The sequence below is a fragment of the Tauraco erythrolophus genome, chromosome 24 (genome assembly GCF_009769465.1).
Source record: "Tauraco erythrolophus isolate bTauEry1 chromosome 24, bTauEry1.pri, whole genome shotgun sequence".
NCBI lineage: Eukaryota > Metazoa > Chordata > Aves > Musophagiformes > Musophagidae > Tauraco > Tauraco erythrolophus.
The window spans coordinates 5,816,191-5,831,210 of record NC_141488.1 but is presented as its reverse complement, the minus strand read 5'-3'; the positions used below and the strand labels follow the sequence as shown (position 1 = coordinate 5,831,210).

The window sequence follows — 15,020 nt, the reverse complement described above, 5'->3', positions numbered from 1 at the left end:
ACAGGAAACCTCCGAGTTTGCCCTGAATGAAGAACTTCCTGTGTTTAAACTCGCACGAATATCCGCTGACAAGCTCAGTTCAAATGAAAACACGAGAGTTGGGGGGAGAGGCTAATTCGGACCAGCTGGACTTCCCCAGCACTTCAAACTGGGCAGAAAATCCGAGGAGCCACTCGCCGCTCGGGCCGCGCTCCGTGAGCGGCCGGGACAAGCAGTGCCTTTGTTATTAAAAGAAGGACAGACGGGATAAATTTAAGAGCTTCAAACTCTTCGGCGGTTGCTGTCGCAAACAACCATTGGGAATATTTTATCGAAGCCGTCGGATTTGGATGGTTTTTGCTGATGGGTGGTTATTTTTAAGGGGGCCGGGGGATGAGATGGGTTGTTTCGCTGCTCGGGACAGCCGGTCGGGCTGCTGAGCCGGCGCGGTGCTGTCGGTGCACCCTCCCCTCCCCGTAGCGTCGCTGCTTTGGGATTAGAGACTCCCACGGCGGGTTTGGGACCTTCTGGCCGTGTGATGCTTCCTGCGGTGGCGGGCGAAAGGTTGCCGAGGCGGTTTTGTCATCCGTAAGGACGAGAGCATGGGCAAACCACTGAGCCGGCCAGACTGTTTACGGCAGAACCGCACTTGCCTGGGGAAGGGCGAGGAGGAGGATGGTTATATAGAGGATTGCTACGTGCCCCAGAGATCGATATACGACACGATGAGAATTAACGAGCAAATCGATCAGGGATCGAAGCTCAACCAGCTTTCCAAGAGCACTCTTGGCAAGGGGGACGGCAGCACCATATCCAGCAACGGGACGCTGGGAGCTGCCAACGTCTTTGAGTCCAGGCCGCCAGAAACGAAGAAGTTGGACGAGCGAGTCATCTTCGACGCACTGAAGCTCAGCAGCGACGTCTCCAAACCAGCACCTGCTCCGCCAAGGAGACGACCGAACCCCGAGAGGAAGGAGAACGTCAACCGGCGGTCGTGGAAGTCCTTCATGCCGCCCAACTTCACCGAATTCGCAGAAAGGATGGGGGCTTCGCTGAGCGAGGTGTCGGAAGCAGGTGCCTCCAACCCTTCCCTGCGGGATAAGCGGGAGTCGAGTGCCATGCTCGCCGAGCGCCCAGGCCAGCCCGACCATGGTGAGCTCATGTCTGAGTCTCTCACCTTGGAGCACGTCTCCAAGTCATCCGGTGCGGCGGAGGCTCTGACGGCCAAGCAGTTTGGTGCAGATGGCTACGGCGGTCCCCGGGATGAATGCCAGCCCCTGCTGAGCGCCAGTGATGGCCGCGGTCGTGCTGGGGACCTGGCCAGGGCTCGCCGGCTTCCCAGTGCCACCTGGCCACGAGCCAGAAAGAATTTCATCAAGGGAAGCCTCAGCGATGGGCACCAGGAGACCCTGGAGGCCTCCGAGTCGGACTGTACAGTGGAGAACGTCAACCTCTCTCCGTGCCTTAGTGAAGAGCTGCTGGATGCGGGTCTGGATATTCTCGTCTCCTCCAATCTCAGGGAGAAAACAGAGTCTGAGCTGAGATTTGAGGAGGACGAGCGCTGGGTGATGATGGAGGAGTGGGAGGAGGCAACGCTGTCAGAGCGAGGAAAGGCTGTTCTGGTGGCAGAGGAGAAGAAGAGCTGTTGCTTGGCAGATATTTCTGAGGAAAGGGAACAACTTGCTGCTCCGACGGATGGCTCTGCCCACAGCCCAGGGACCTCCCGATCCTGCGCGTCCCCGGGGGGTGCCAGCAGCCCCCTCCCTGGCAGTGCATCCTGTACTGAGGATGCAGCAGTGCAGTGCGAGGCCGAGGACTTTGCTCCGAGTTCGGAGCACTCAGCCAGCCCCGCGGTCCCCGAGTTGTCCGACACAGACTCGGTGCAGATGTTCCTGGAGCTGGAGGAGCAGTGCCTGAACGAGGATGAGGGCGATGGGGCCATCCTTGATCGTGGGGACGTTCAGATCTCCCTGATGGACTCGGAGGGGCTGGACCCAGAGTCGGCCAAACTGGCTGGGGCGGCAGTCGAAGTTTGTCAGCGTACGGCCCCTCTGGACATCAGCGCTTCGGACTCTGCCGTCGTGTCGGATCTGGAAGACTTTGACATCACCTGCAGCTCACAGGTGCTGAGCACGCTGGAGCCAGCGACGGAGCCCTTCTCAGAAAGGGACACCTCGGCCGTCACCCCCGACGGACTCAGACGGAGGGGCCTCTCCCAGCCCCGTAGCTGCGGCAGGGCCGGGCTCCCTCCGGCAGTGCTCTCCGGCACTGGTGCAGGAGGATGCCCCTGACCCACTGGTGGACCTGGAGCTCATGGACGGTTGCACAATGGTGGTGCTGGGGGCTGGTGGGATGCCGTCTCCTGAGATGGGTGTGCGTCCAGCCTCTGGTGCGGAGGGAGCCGGTTACCCCGGTTCTCTGGTGGGCTGGGGTGAAGATAACCAAAACTTACTGGTCCCTGACAGTGAAGAATCGCAGCTCCCCGAGGAGACCTGGCCTGGCCGAGTGTCTCCCTGCCAGCCCCCGGCTCCTGACACAGTGGCAGAGGAGCCACAGTCCCCCCCCCAGCACGAGGACAGTGTTGAGGGAATGGATCCATCTGGGATCCATCACCTTCTGCCTGAAAGGACAGACCTTACCAACTGGGATGTCCCAGAACTGGTTTCTGAGGATGAAACCACAGATTTGGGATCGGAGAGCGATGGAGCTGAGGGCCGGACTCATGTGGCAGAAGGCGAGGATGCTCGCCACAGTTCTCTGCCACCTTTCCATGCTGGCTCTGCATCAGAGCTGGGCTCCCAGGCTCCCCCAGCATCCCCAGCACCTGCCGACGACCTCCCATGGGCGATGGTTCCCCTGGGCCAGCACCTGGCTCTGGAAGGGGCTGCCCACGCCAAGGGGTCCCCTGCAGAGGTGAGTGCCGTGCATGGGGAGGCACCGGCAGCCATCCTGCATCCGGGAGACCTGGACTTGCTGTTTGCCTGTGGCTGGGAGGCCCAGCCAGTGGCACAGCACTGGACCGCGGTGCTGGGCGAAGGGGTACCACGTGCCACCAGCCCGGCTGTCCCAGAAGAGCTTCCCAGCACGTTCCCCGTCGCAGGGCAGCCTGCCCCCGATGCCGTCCCTTGGGATGTTGTTGGGCTTCCTGCTCCTGCCGACCCATCTGCACCGGGGGACGTGGCTGTCCCAGAGCCCCGGGCTCCGGAGACACCACCAGCCTCTGGGGATCCTACTGCGGCTGCCGAGGAACTGTGTGTTGAGCACTCACCTCCAGATGCCACCACCGTCGCTGTGCCTTTAGTGGTGGAAGAGCTTCTGGAGGCCCCACCGCCGTTTGCTGATGTGCCTCTTGCCACTGTGCCACCAGGAGCGGCCGACGCGCTCACCTCTGGTGTCGGGGATCTCAGGAGTGGCCCTGCGCCGCTGGCAGAGGGGGGACCAGTAGTGGCCTTGGGGGATACAGATGACTTTGCCAACGTGGTTGTGCCACCCGTCTTGGAGCACCTGTCCACTGCAGCGCTGGGTTTGGAGGATGACTCCCTTGCGAAAGCACCTGCAGCGGAGGTGGCACCTTGGGACGGTGCCTCCATGCCACTGGGCATGGAGGGTCCCCCCTCCACCTTCCTACCTGCCTCAGAGGGACCCACCACCCCAGACCTCCACGTGCTGCCGGGTGCACCCTCCACCGCAGCACCCACCACACAAACCCTCCCGGGGGACACCCTCCATCCCCCACCCAGCCGTGGGGGTGCTGCTTCCCCAGCTCCCGGCGAGGGAGAGGTGCCTGAGGCCATGGAGGGACCCTCCACCTCCGCACTCGTTGCAGAAGGAGCTCCCGCTCTACCGGATGGATTCGTTGCCGATAACGAGGTATTTGTTGCTCGGGCGCTCGCAGACGGGGGTTCAGGCGCAGAAATCGCTTTATTTTGTGCTGGAGGGGTGGGTGGGTGGGAGGTGGGAGCCCTCTCGGGACCTCACAGCCACCATCTGTGGGGTTCAGTTTTCCAAACAGCCTTCTCCCTCCTGAAACCGGCTCGAACTTAGCAGGCAAAAAGTTTTGGGAGGAGAACTGTTGTGGTTTTATAAATAGGGGAGACAACAGACCATCACTGATTTATCTAAACTATTGCCTTGAACTTTTTTGGCTTATTCAGGCGCGTTATGGTCAGGCAGATGTCAATCACAGGCTTCAGGAAAACCTTCTTGCCGGAGCCTGGCGGGGTGGTTCCCGTCTGTGAAGGAGAAAATATGTTAGAAGAGAAAATCCTGTAAAACAAATTAAGCGCAAATAATTCCTGTTGTGTGCAGTCACCGCTTGCTGTAGGGTTTTTTTCAGCGAGCAGGAAGGTGCTGAGGCTCTGGACACGCAGGGGAAGAGGGTCGCGTGCTCTCTGGCGTTTGGGGGTTTGCTTTACCGCGCCGTGCCGGCGGCTTTCGCCTGGAGACACCTCGGTGGTGGAGTTCCCACAGCCGAGCGCTGATTTATCGCCATCTGGCTTAGGAGAAACATCACCAAGGAGCTGTCAGAAGTTAGTCAGCGCCGAAAATCCCCGCTCGGTAGCAATTACTCATCCTTTGGGCTCTGCCACCCGTTTGAGAACTGCACATGGAGGGGCTGGGAGAGATGCGTTTGCCAGGGGGGGTCTGTGTGAGCACAGCCTGGGGCACCCAGTGTGGACCTCAGCGAGGAAGAGGAGCCATTGGGTTCTGGCCGTTGTACATCTGTTGTCTGCAATTCACTGCACTGGTGTCAGCATGACCTTGCTGGTGGGACCCTTGTTGCGTCCTTGCTGGTGGGACCCTTGTTGCGTCCTTGCTGGTGGGACCCTTGTTGCATCCATGGTGGTGGGACTCTTGTTGTGTCCTTGCTGGTGAGACCCTTGTTTTGTGTGCAGTGTCTCTGGTTATTAACCCCGTGAACCTTCCCCTTGCTTGGACGTCACTGAAATCATCCACAGCTCCAGGTCTGCGCCGGGATGATGCCCAAGCGCTGCCAGTTCTTCCCAGCGCGAGGCCGGGCTCTGCGTTTCGCAGCAGTGGGGGTCAGGAGATGAGGGACACCGTGGGGAGGAGACGCCATGGGGAGGGGACACTTTGGGAAGCGTTCCTTGGAGCGAGGAGAAGGTGTGCTGGAGCAGATGTCCTCCTCCTGCTCACCAAGATGTCTGTCCAGCCACTTCGCCCGGGCAGGACACCTCACTCCGTGCCTTTCCCTGCCTACCAGAGGGTGGACCTTAAATATTTGTTTGGAAGCTGAGTCACGCCGAGGTTGATGAACTAAATCGCCAGAATCTTTCATAAGCAAAGCAACCCGAGCGTGTTGGACATGCCCGCTCCACGGGCCCTCGGCGTGATGAACTTCGTAACGATCCCACGCGCCGTCCTGCTCTCGGGCTGGACTGAGTCGTGTCTTGCAGGTTCCGTGGAGCAACGGCTGGGATTTCTGCAGGGGCCCCTCCCTGCCCGGCTGCTTCGGAGCCCTGGGGGTTGTTTTTGCAGCGCGGGGAGGGCTCGGCCCCAGCCCGGCGTGCCAGGCTTATCAGCCTGTTGTGGGCTTGGCAGCTCTACCAGCCGCTCCGTGTATAAACAGTAACAGGAGACGCGGCTGCGGAATGGGCCGTTTCATGGCACCGTTGGTTTCGCGTAACCGTGGCATAATTCTCCCTGAGCAAACGGCTCCAGACAGCGTCTCCCGCATGCCCCTGGCTTCATGTCGTGGAGCGATGCCTTCCCTGCCCTCCGCTTGCTGAGCTCTGATGGGAAGAAATAGCTTTTTCTTTGAAAATGAGGCAAAGAAAGTCAGGGCAGCCCCTCTCGCTCAGGCTGAGAACTTTTTATGGGTGTCTTTTGGGGTTTTTTGTGTGTTTGGGGTTTTTGCCTGCCTTGTGTTCTTTTGGAGGCAAAGGTGCGGAGAGCTGTGCCATCCACGAGCCGCTGCTCTGCTAGGAGAGATCTCACATCCAAGTGGGAATTTTTCGATGTCAATGTCATAGAATCCTAAACTGGTTTGGGTTGGAAGGGAACTTCAAGATCATCCAGTTCCAACCCCCCTGCCATGGGTAGGGACACCTTCCACTACACCAGGTTGCTCAAAGCCTCATCCAACCTGGCCTTGAACACTTGCAGGGATGGGGCAGCCACAGCTTCTCTGGGCAACCTGGTCCAGTGCCTCACCACCCACACAGGGGAAATCTCCCCACTTTCAGTTTAAAGCCATCACCCATTGTCCTATCACTCCACGCCCTTGTCCAAAGCCCCTCTCCAGCTTTCCTGTAGCCCCTTTAGGTACTGGGAGGTGCTGGAAGGTCTTCCTGGAGCCTTCTTTTCTTCAGGCTGAACAGCCCCAACTCTCTCAGCCTGTCTCCGTAGCAGAGGTGCTCCAGCCCTCGGATCACGTTCGTGGCCATATATCCTCGGGCAGAGGAGGAGGAGACACGCTTGAGAAAGCAGGCGGCTGGCTGCCGTCCCCTCCGCTTTCCAAAGAGAAAGCGTTGCGACAGAGGGCTCTGATCCTGCCCGGTGCTGGGTGCAGGGTGACCTGTGCTCTGGATGGGCTCATTGACCACGGACCAGAGTGAGCGATGAAGGACTCCACTCCCTTTTTTGGGGGAGCTGTGCTGTTTGCTATGGGGAAGCAGCAGGTTCTGCTGCCTCTCTTTACAACAGGGAGCTTCATTCACTCTCCTCCCTCTTCCCTATCAAATCTTTTTTGGTTTAAAAAGCTTTTCCCCAGAGGATTCCCAGGCAGGACCGTGCCAAATACGCGGTGCAGTAACGACCAGCACATTAATTGCCTGTTGCCTTTGTCTTTCGAAATACAGCTAGCTCTTCTCGGTGTCTGTAATTTTGTGGTTAACAAAACTCATGTGATGTCAGGTCTCTGTTCTCAATAGCATCACTGCGAGAATCACTCCGGGATTTTCCCCAGGAGCGTTACCTCCCAATGCGATGGCTGACCAGAGCCGATGCTCTTGCTCCACCTCACTCCAGTGCTTGGAAAAAGGGGATTTACCCATTTAAAAGCAGAGGTGGATGCATTTAGATCCCGAGCTGTGCTCCGCACCGGCGAATGCCTGTGGCAGCTGTTACTGGGTCAAGGCGAGGGAAGAGTTCAGACAAACTTGCCCAACTCTAATAAAATCCGTGCAAGTAGCTACAGCATCTTCTCTAGAGGAGAAAGCCTGTTGTGTCTGTGAAATGTTGGAGGGACTGTAAGAGCAGCTTGCAGGTTATAAATCCCTTTTCTCTCTCACCTTTCCCATCCCCAGCTGTTCCAGAAGGAGCAAGTGGATCCTCTCCAGCTAAAACTACAGCAAGTCAATGGAGTTGGTCAAGGACTCATCCAAAGCGCCGGGAAAAACTGTGATGTCCAAGGGCTGGAGCATGACATGGAAGAAATTAACACCCGCTGGAACACCCTCAACAAGAAGGTCAGAGCTCAGGGAGGGGCTGTAACTGGTTTCTCTCTTCTCCATTGGGGTCTGGTAGAAGAAGGGGTCATCAACAGGGAGCTGAGGCTCCAGCGTTGGTGCATCACCATCCTGACCGTTCAGTGGGGTTGTGTTTGGGGTGCAGGTGGCCCAAAGAGTTGCTCAGCTGCAAGAGGCCCTGTTGCACTGCGGGAAGTTTCAGGATGCCCTGGAGCCATTGCTGAGCTGGCTGACAGACACCGAGGAGCTCATCTCCAACCAGAAACCTCCCTCTGCAGAGTACAAGGTGGTGAAAGCCCAGATCCAGGAGCAGAAGGTGAGCAAGCACAGGGGAAGGGTTGGCTTGATGGGAGGGGGAGCTTCGGACAGCCAGACAGTGTTTTGGGGGTCCAACTGTAACAGATAAAGGGTGACTGGGATGTCCACAAGCCTACTTCTTCCACGGTGGATCTTCTGGTTCCCCACATCCTAATGTAAGAAGCAGGCGGCTCGTTTGCCCACACTCGCTATCTCCATCATCTAAATCACCAGCGTTACTTTGTTGTCCCATTGCCTCTTGAAGTTTGCTGCTGGTTTCGCTGGTCGGCCGTGTTTTTCCAGCCCTACGTTTTGTTCGTGCTGGTAATTCCGCTGCGTCAGGAGCAAGCTGGCGTTGTAGGTACCGCGTTGGGTATTTGGACAAAACGAATGTCCCAACCGTAAGAGCGGAGCCGAGGCGTGCCGGTGTTTGCAGAGATAACAGCCCGGGCCGGCGCCTGCCCTCATCAGCGGGCGGATGAAAGTTCTAGTGTGGTCGTGGTAAAACGTTTTAGAAATTAATTCTTACTGGGACTTGGTCTGACGTACTGAGACTTTGAAGAGGAAATTTATTTAAAGTGAAAGTTAAAAGCTTGATCTTGATAAGTTTGAGGGGGATGACGGGAAAGCGTCTGAAAACTTCTCTGGCATAGAAGTGCTTTGAATCTTGAATGGAATGGAATGGAATGGAGTAGAATGGAATGGAGTAGAATGGAATGGAGTAGAATGGAATGGAGTAGAATGGAATGGAGTAGAATGGAATGGAGTAGAATGCAATGGAGTAGAATGGAATGGAGTAGAATAGAATAGAATAGAATAGAATATTTCAGTTGGAAGGGACCTGCAATGATCATCTAGTCCAACTGCCTGACCACTTCAGGGCTGACCAAAAGTTAAAGCATATTATTATAGTATTATTCTCTTTTTTGAACTGGTTTTGATGGCAGAGGCTGTCCTGCTGGGCTGGATTCGGTCTCAGCCCCGTCCTTACGGCAGTTTTCAGCCACAATTAGAGATTTGCTGTCTCGGAGGGCTAGAAGAGGTTCTGCTGATCCGATCTGGTAACTTTTATCCTCCTTTGTTTCACTGCTGATGCTAAAGCTCCTCCAACGACTCCTGGACGATCGCAAAGCCACCGTTGAGATGATCCAAGCGGAGGGCGGCAGGATCGCACAGTCGGCCGAGCCCGGGGATCGGGAGAAGATCGTGGGCCAGCTGGAGAGCCTGGAGCGCCGCTGGGCAGGGCTGCTGGGCCGGGCGGCCGGCAGGTGAGAGAGTCTGTCCCGCCAGCCAAAAACCCAAGGCCAGCTCGTCCAGCAACTGGTGGTGCCCTGGAGCTCGGGGTTACAGCACCGGGGGAGCTGGCGGAGATTTCTGTGCGGATGCATCCTGGAAACGTGGAAACAGCTGGAAAACATGAGAAATCAAAGGCTGTTTGGGGAGCTGAAGTTGATAGCGGTGGTTTACAATGGCAGGGAAGAGCTCAGATTAAATAATTTCCCTGCAGGGGATGGGTGTTATTTTTATTCTTTTAAGCATTAACATTTAGCTTTAGCAGCAGCATCCTGTTGACACCTTTCTGCTGCCTGAGTCTCCTTTATGAGTCGCTTGTTGCTACGTAAGCTAATATTTGAGGTTACAGAGTCACTTCTGAGGGCCAGATTTGACCTCCCAGTGTTTTAAATCACTGCCAGCTAGATGGACTGTCCATCTAGGACTTGTACCAGTGCTGGGCTGTCCTTGAACAGGAGCTCAGCGGCTCTGAAATGCCGAGAGCCCAGCCACGAGCTGAGCACATTGGATGATCTCCAAGATTGTGATGGGAATGGAAGGAAAGCAACACAACGGGGAAGCCTTTCTGCCGTCTTCCCCGGGGGTGAACGAGACCCTAAAAGCACAGCTGCAGGAAAAAGCTTATTTTGCCATCACCCTTGCACCGAACAGGGCTGCTTCAGTTCCCTCTTCCCATTGCTCAAAGCTGTTTCCCATGCCTGGCTCCAATGAGGAGCAGCTCCTTAGTGTTTTACTATGTCCTTACTATAGGCAGAAGCAGCTGGAGGACATCTTGGTCCTGGCAAAGCAGTTCCACGAAACCACAGAGCCCGTGTCGGACTGGCTGTCGGTGACGGAGAAGAAACTGGCCAACTCAGAGCCCATCGGTACCCAGACTGCCAAAATCCAGCAGCAGATCAGTCGCCACAAGGTAGGACCCTGCGTGCGCAGGAGCTGCTGGTGGAGGTGGTTGGTGTTGGGTCCCGCTCAGGTGGCTGTTTCTGCCACGGCGAGGAGGTTTTTGGCCCGACCACGTATTGAGGAGTTACCCAGAGAAAGGCTGCAAACCCCTAACCCACCAGCGTGGGTAACCACTAAAATCTGACGTCCTCGCAGCGAACACATCTGGCTCTGGCTAGAAAAACCATCCCTGTCCTTGTGTTCCTTTTAAACCTTTTTGAGTTTGATGCAGTTTGCCCTTTCACGGGTGGGTTTTGTGTCTCCTTCATCCCTTCAGTTGCCTTCATTGTTTCCGTTTCCCCTTTTATGTTTGTTTATTTAATTATTTTGTTTAATCCTTTTTTTTTTTTTTTTTTTTTTTTCACTCATTTTCCTTTCTGTTGTCCGTTTTATCCTCCCGGCATTCAGGCTCTAGAGGAAGAGATAGAGAGCCACGCGGCCGACGTGTCTCGGGCGGTCGGTGTCGGGCAGTCCCTCTCCTCCCTGAGCTGTGCCGCCGAGCGGAGGCTGCTGGCAGAGAAGCTTGACTCTCTGCGGAGCCGCTACGGCGAGGTCCACGACCGGTGCTGCCGGAAGGCAGCGCTGCTGGATCAGGCGCTGTCTAACGCCAGGCTCTTTGGGGAGGAGGAGGTGGAAGTGCTCAACTGGCTGGCTGAGGTCGAGGACAAGCTCGGCTCGGTATCCGTAAAGGATTACAAACGGGACGTCCTGCAGAAGCAGCATGCCGACCAGCTGGTATTTTCCGTTTTCTTCCATGTTTGTGTTGTTTATTTGGTTGGGTTTATCTGGTTTTGGGGTTCGTTTCCTGGTCTGACTCGAGTTGCGCAAAGCTCGTTCCGCTGCTGGTTCCCTTCTAGGCTTGGAGAAGTGTAAAGAGATTTGACGTGTTAAAAAACAATAATCGTGGCCCCAAAAACGGGTTTCCCGGGGGAGAAACTTCAAATGATTCGTTTGCTTTGTGAACAATGTCTGAGCAAGCTTGGCCACCCCGTGCCTTTAGAAAGCTGGATACTGTTTCCAAGAATGAGAACTTGAAAAGCCTGGTGGGTTTTCTGAGCCAGGCTGGCCACCAAAGAAGCTGTCTGCTTCCGCTCCCCAGGGCCCGGGCGAGCTCTTTTCAAGAGTGAGGTTATGTCTAAGACAAGGGCGAGTTCTCCAGTAACACATATCCAGCGGGTTGGGATGGATTTGCTCTAAGATTTGAGCCTTTGGGTCCCAGAAGTCCCAGTAAGTCCCATAAAAGAAGGTTGACTGGACAGGGTATCAGGTCTGTTGTCCAGCCTTCCCGTGCTCAGTAGGAGCAGTTCGTGCTCTGCTGTAGTATTTCGGGCCGGCAGGACGCCAGGACCTGCCCGCAGAAGGGTAACTTCAGTTTGCCTTTCCCTGCAGGCTTTGAACGAGGAAATTGTGAACAGGAAGAAGAACGTGGACCAAGCCATTAGAAATGGGCAAGCTCTCCTGAAGCAAACCACAGGTAACTCGAAGATCTGGGCACGCTCTGGGCAATGTGGGGGTCTGGGAAGCTCCCCCGTCCTCCACGTGGTCTTCCCTGGGAAGTCCATACTCTACAGGGATACGTTGTTCGGGGGAGGTTGTTCTCCCTCAGGTCTAATTTCCTTTGGGATACTCCCAAAGTAGCTGCTTTGCATCCAGACGTGGGTGCTGAGCCACGAGCTCTCCAGCTTAGTAAACCCCGAGCATCAACCTCGCAGCTTCGGGAGCGGGTGGTTCCCACCGCCGACGTGAGCAGCCCCGCGACGCGAGGGAGGGTTTTCTCATTGCGTCCAGCTGCTAAATCCCATGGAAAGAGGTTAAAAATACACCCCGGCCCTTTCCTAATATTGCTTTCCCATACCGAGCAGTTGTTGCTGTTGTCACGTGGGTGTGAGTTTGTGTTTGTGAGTGGGAAGAAAGGTCGGGGCGATGCGTTTCCTTCGGAGCAGGTCTGCTCGGAGCAGATGGACGGAGCTCTGTCCTTGTGGGAGCCGCGGAGCAGGAAGAGCGATTACAAAGAATTTGGCCTGTGGTTTCTTTTCCTGTTGGAAAAAGCAGTAAAGAGGCCAACTGGAAGTTTTCTCTTGGAGCTGTGGCACCTTAGTCGAGAACTGAGTTCTGGTGGCTTTGGGGCTTGTGGCAAGGGCAGGCTTGGCAGCACGCTGCCATCCGCTCCCGGGGAGGACGCGGGCGTTACGCTGGCTGGTAGAAAACGTCTGCTCCAAGAGTAGCTTCCTGGCTGTGAAAATAAGCTGCAAAGTTGCACTGATAGAAAGAAGAGTGAGACTGAAATTAGCTATTTAAAATGGGGGGTGGGCAGGGCAGGTGGCTGCGTACACCTCCCTGCAGCCCCCCCAGCCCAGCACCGTTCGCTGCTCTCTCGCAGGGGAGGAGGTGCTGCTGATCCAGGAGAAGCTGGACGGGATTAAGACCCGTTACTCGGACATCACGGCCGCCAGCTCCAAGGCGCTGCGCACGCTGGAGCAGGCTCGGCAGCTGGCCACCAAGTTCCAGTCCACGCACGAGGAGCTCACCGGCTGGATGAGCAAAGTGGAGGAGGAGTTGGCTTCCAGCGGGGGCCAGTCCCCCGCCGGCGAGCAGATACCCCAGTTCCAGCAAAGGCAGAAGGTGAGGGGGTTGGTGGAGCAGCACCCAAGGGACGGGGACGCGAGGATGGGAGCAGGCAGGGGTTTCAAGAGGCTGGGGAGGAGCTGGAGAGGGATGTCACCTGCAGAGAGCTGAGGAGGACATGTGTCCATGGGTGCCTTCCATAGGAGCTGAAGAAGGAGGTGATGGAGCACCGACTGGTCCTGGACACGGTGAACGAGGTGAGCCGAGCGCTCTTGGAGCTGGTTCCCTGGCGAGCCCGCGAAGGGCTGGATAAGCTCGTGTCAGACACCAACGAGCGCTACAAGCTGGTCAGCGACACCGTCAAGCAGAGGGTGGAGGAGATCGATGCTGCCATTCAGAGATCCCAACAGGTAATTTCGTAACCCCGACAGCAGCTGATGGGTTTTCTCAGCAGAGCAGGAGCAAGCAGCTCAGCACCACCCCAGCCCGTGCAGTGTGACAGCAGTGGGGGGGATAGCGAGTGTGTCCCGACAGGAGGGCTGAATCCCATCGGGAACGCCAAGAAACAAATGGACCCCACCAGCGGCGTGTGGTAGCGGGGCTGGTTTCTGACCCGTCCCGTTCCGTGTGGCTGCGACAGGACAATGCCAGGGCAGCACCGCGGCGGGTGGGAGATGTAGACGGTGTAAAACCGATGACAGGTGACTTTCAGCCCTGGAAAAACGTCATCCCCTGTTGAGACAGCGTGGGGATTTGTTCCAGGAGAACAGTCCTCTGAAAGAAAGGGCTTGTTCTGCACGGACCGGAGTGCTGTGAGTCACTGCCCTCGCTGGCTTCGAGCGCCGACGCCACGAAGCTGAGCGCGCGAGCGAAGCGATCGTGGGAAATGGAGGTGTCTTTCCCTGTGGGCAGGCAGGGTGTAGAGAGAGGTCGAGCACCTGTGCTGGGGGCACGCTCTGTGCCCCAAAACCACCTGTGGCAGCCGCCAGCTGCGGGACAGGGGCTGCCACTGCTCTGGGAGGGGAGCGCGGAGTCGGAAACCCACGTCTGCCCCAACGTCCCCTTCCCCTCCCACCTCCGCACGCCCGGGTGAGGCGTTCGCCCCCCGTGTCCCGCTGGGTCCCACCGTGGCTCCTGGTTTTCCGCGTGCTCCGTCCCCACTGCCCGTTGCTAACCTGTGCTGCCCGTCCTCTCCCGTGTGCCAGTACGAGCAGGCGGCCGACGCGGAGCTGGCCTGGGTGGCGGAGACCAAGCGGAAGCTGATGGCTCTCGGTCCCATCCGCCTGGAGCAAGACCAGACGACGGCTCAGCTGCAGGTGCAGAAGGTACGTGCGCAGTCACTGCTGGGGGGGGACGGGGTGGGCAGCGAGGAGGGATGTGGTTTGGGTGATGGACTGGGTTTGGGGGTCAGCGGGGGCAGCTGTACACTGGAGAGGCTTCTGGGGTTCATGTCGCCGAGCCCAGAGCACCAGGAGAGGTACAGCACTTGTCCTTGGCAAGTAAAAGGAAAAAATGAGGGAGAGAGAGGATTTAGAGAAATGAAGTGTTGGGTTTCTGAAGGAAAAAGCCTCCTGTCCATTTGTAGGAGTCGAAACCTTTGCATGGTCATAGAATGGTTTGGGTTGGGAGGGAACTTGAAGATCATCCAGTTCCAACCTCCCTGCCATGGACAGGGACGCCTTCCACTACACCAGGTTGCCCAAAGCCTCATCCAACCTGGCCTTGAACACTGCCAGGGACGGAGCAGCCACAACTTCTCTGGGCAACCTGTTCCAGTGTCTCAGCACCCTCAGAGGGAAGAATTTCTTCCTTAGATCTCATCGAAATCTGCCCTCTTTCAGTTTAAAGCCATTGCCCCTTGTCCTGTCACTCCACGCCCTTGTCCAAAGCCCCTCTCCAACTTTCTTGTAGCTCCTTCAGGTACTGGAAGATGCTAGAAGGTCTTCTGGAGCCTTCTCTTCTCCAGTCATTCAGGGCTTTCCAAGTGCTCTTGCCTGGACTCCCCTTGGAAGAGCTGCTCCTTCCGAAGGTTTTTCCTGCAGCCGCTGGCGCGAGCTCTGGGTCTTGCCGGTGCTGGCAGCGGGAGGGGTTTAGAGAAATGTATATATTGATTAATGAGGGTGCTTTTCCATTTGCTTTTTGCTCATTGTTCCTTGCAGTGGGGGACTCCTCGTTTCCTTCCCGGCAGCCAGACGGGGAACAAAGAGACACTGGGGTGTTTTTTTTTTGTATCTTTGAGATGAGCTCATGCCTGAAAGAACGTGCACTTTAAATAAACGGCCCTTTTCATCCCTCACCAGCCTCGGCAATCGGAGCAGCGCACAGGCTTAGTGGGGTTGGGTTTTAGGGAAAAAAAAAAAGAAAACTAAGACGTTGTTATAGGGGAGGGGGACTGAACCGTTGAGTGTTAAGTTAAATTGAGCTCCGTTTGGCTTCCTGCTGTTAATCGCGTGGACCTTGGGAATGGCAAAGTTATTGGTAGATGCAGTTCTGGAGAGCATCATTTGGGGGGGTTAA

The 15,020-nt window shown here is 56.5% G+C and overlaps 2 protein-coding genes across 2 annotated transcripts in view; both read left to right on the top strand.

Moving 5' to 3' along the window:
• Nucleotides 1-15,020, top strand: part of MACF1 (microtubule actin crosslinking factor 1) — a 156,167-nt gene that overhangs the window by 103,151 nt on the left and 37,996 nt on the right. The window contains 9 exon segments of the mRNA XM_086626033.1: nucleotides 7,248-7,409; nucleotides 7,555-7,725; nucleotides 8,808-8,974; nucleotides 9,750-9,909; nucleotides 10,347-10,673; nucleotides 11,328-11,412; nucleotides 12,319-12,560; nucleotides 12,707-12,913; nucleotides 13,709-13,828. Coding sequence (XP_086482159.1) covers nucleotides 7,248-7,409; nucleotides 7,555-7,725; nucleotides 8,808-8,974; nucleotides 9,750-9,909; nucleotides 10,347-10,673; nucleotides 11,328-11,412; nucleotides 12,319-12,560; nucleotides 12,707-12,913; nucleotides 13,709-13,828 — 1,641 coding nt within the window.
• Nucleotides 535-2,270, top strand: LOC104378692 (microtubule-actin cross-linking factor 1, isoforms 6/7). Its single transcript, XM_009985763.2, has one exon. The coding sequence runs from the start codon at nucleotides 582-584 to the stop codon at nucleotides 2,268-2,270; it is 1,689 nt and encodes a 562-aa protein (XP_009984065.2). The 5' UTR covers nucleotides 535-581.

What these genes read in the sequence shown, in the direction of transcription:
- LOC104378692 (XM_009985763.2), top strand. Translation starts at nt 582, where the DNA reads ATGGGCAAACCACTGAGCCGGCCAGACTGTTTACGGCAGAACCGCACT.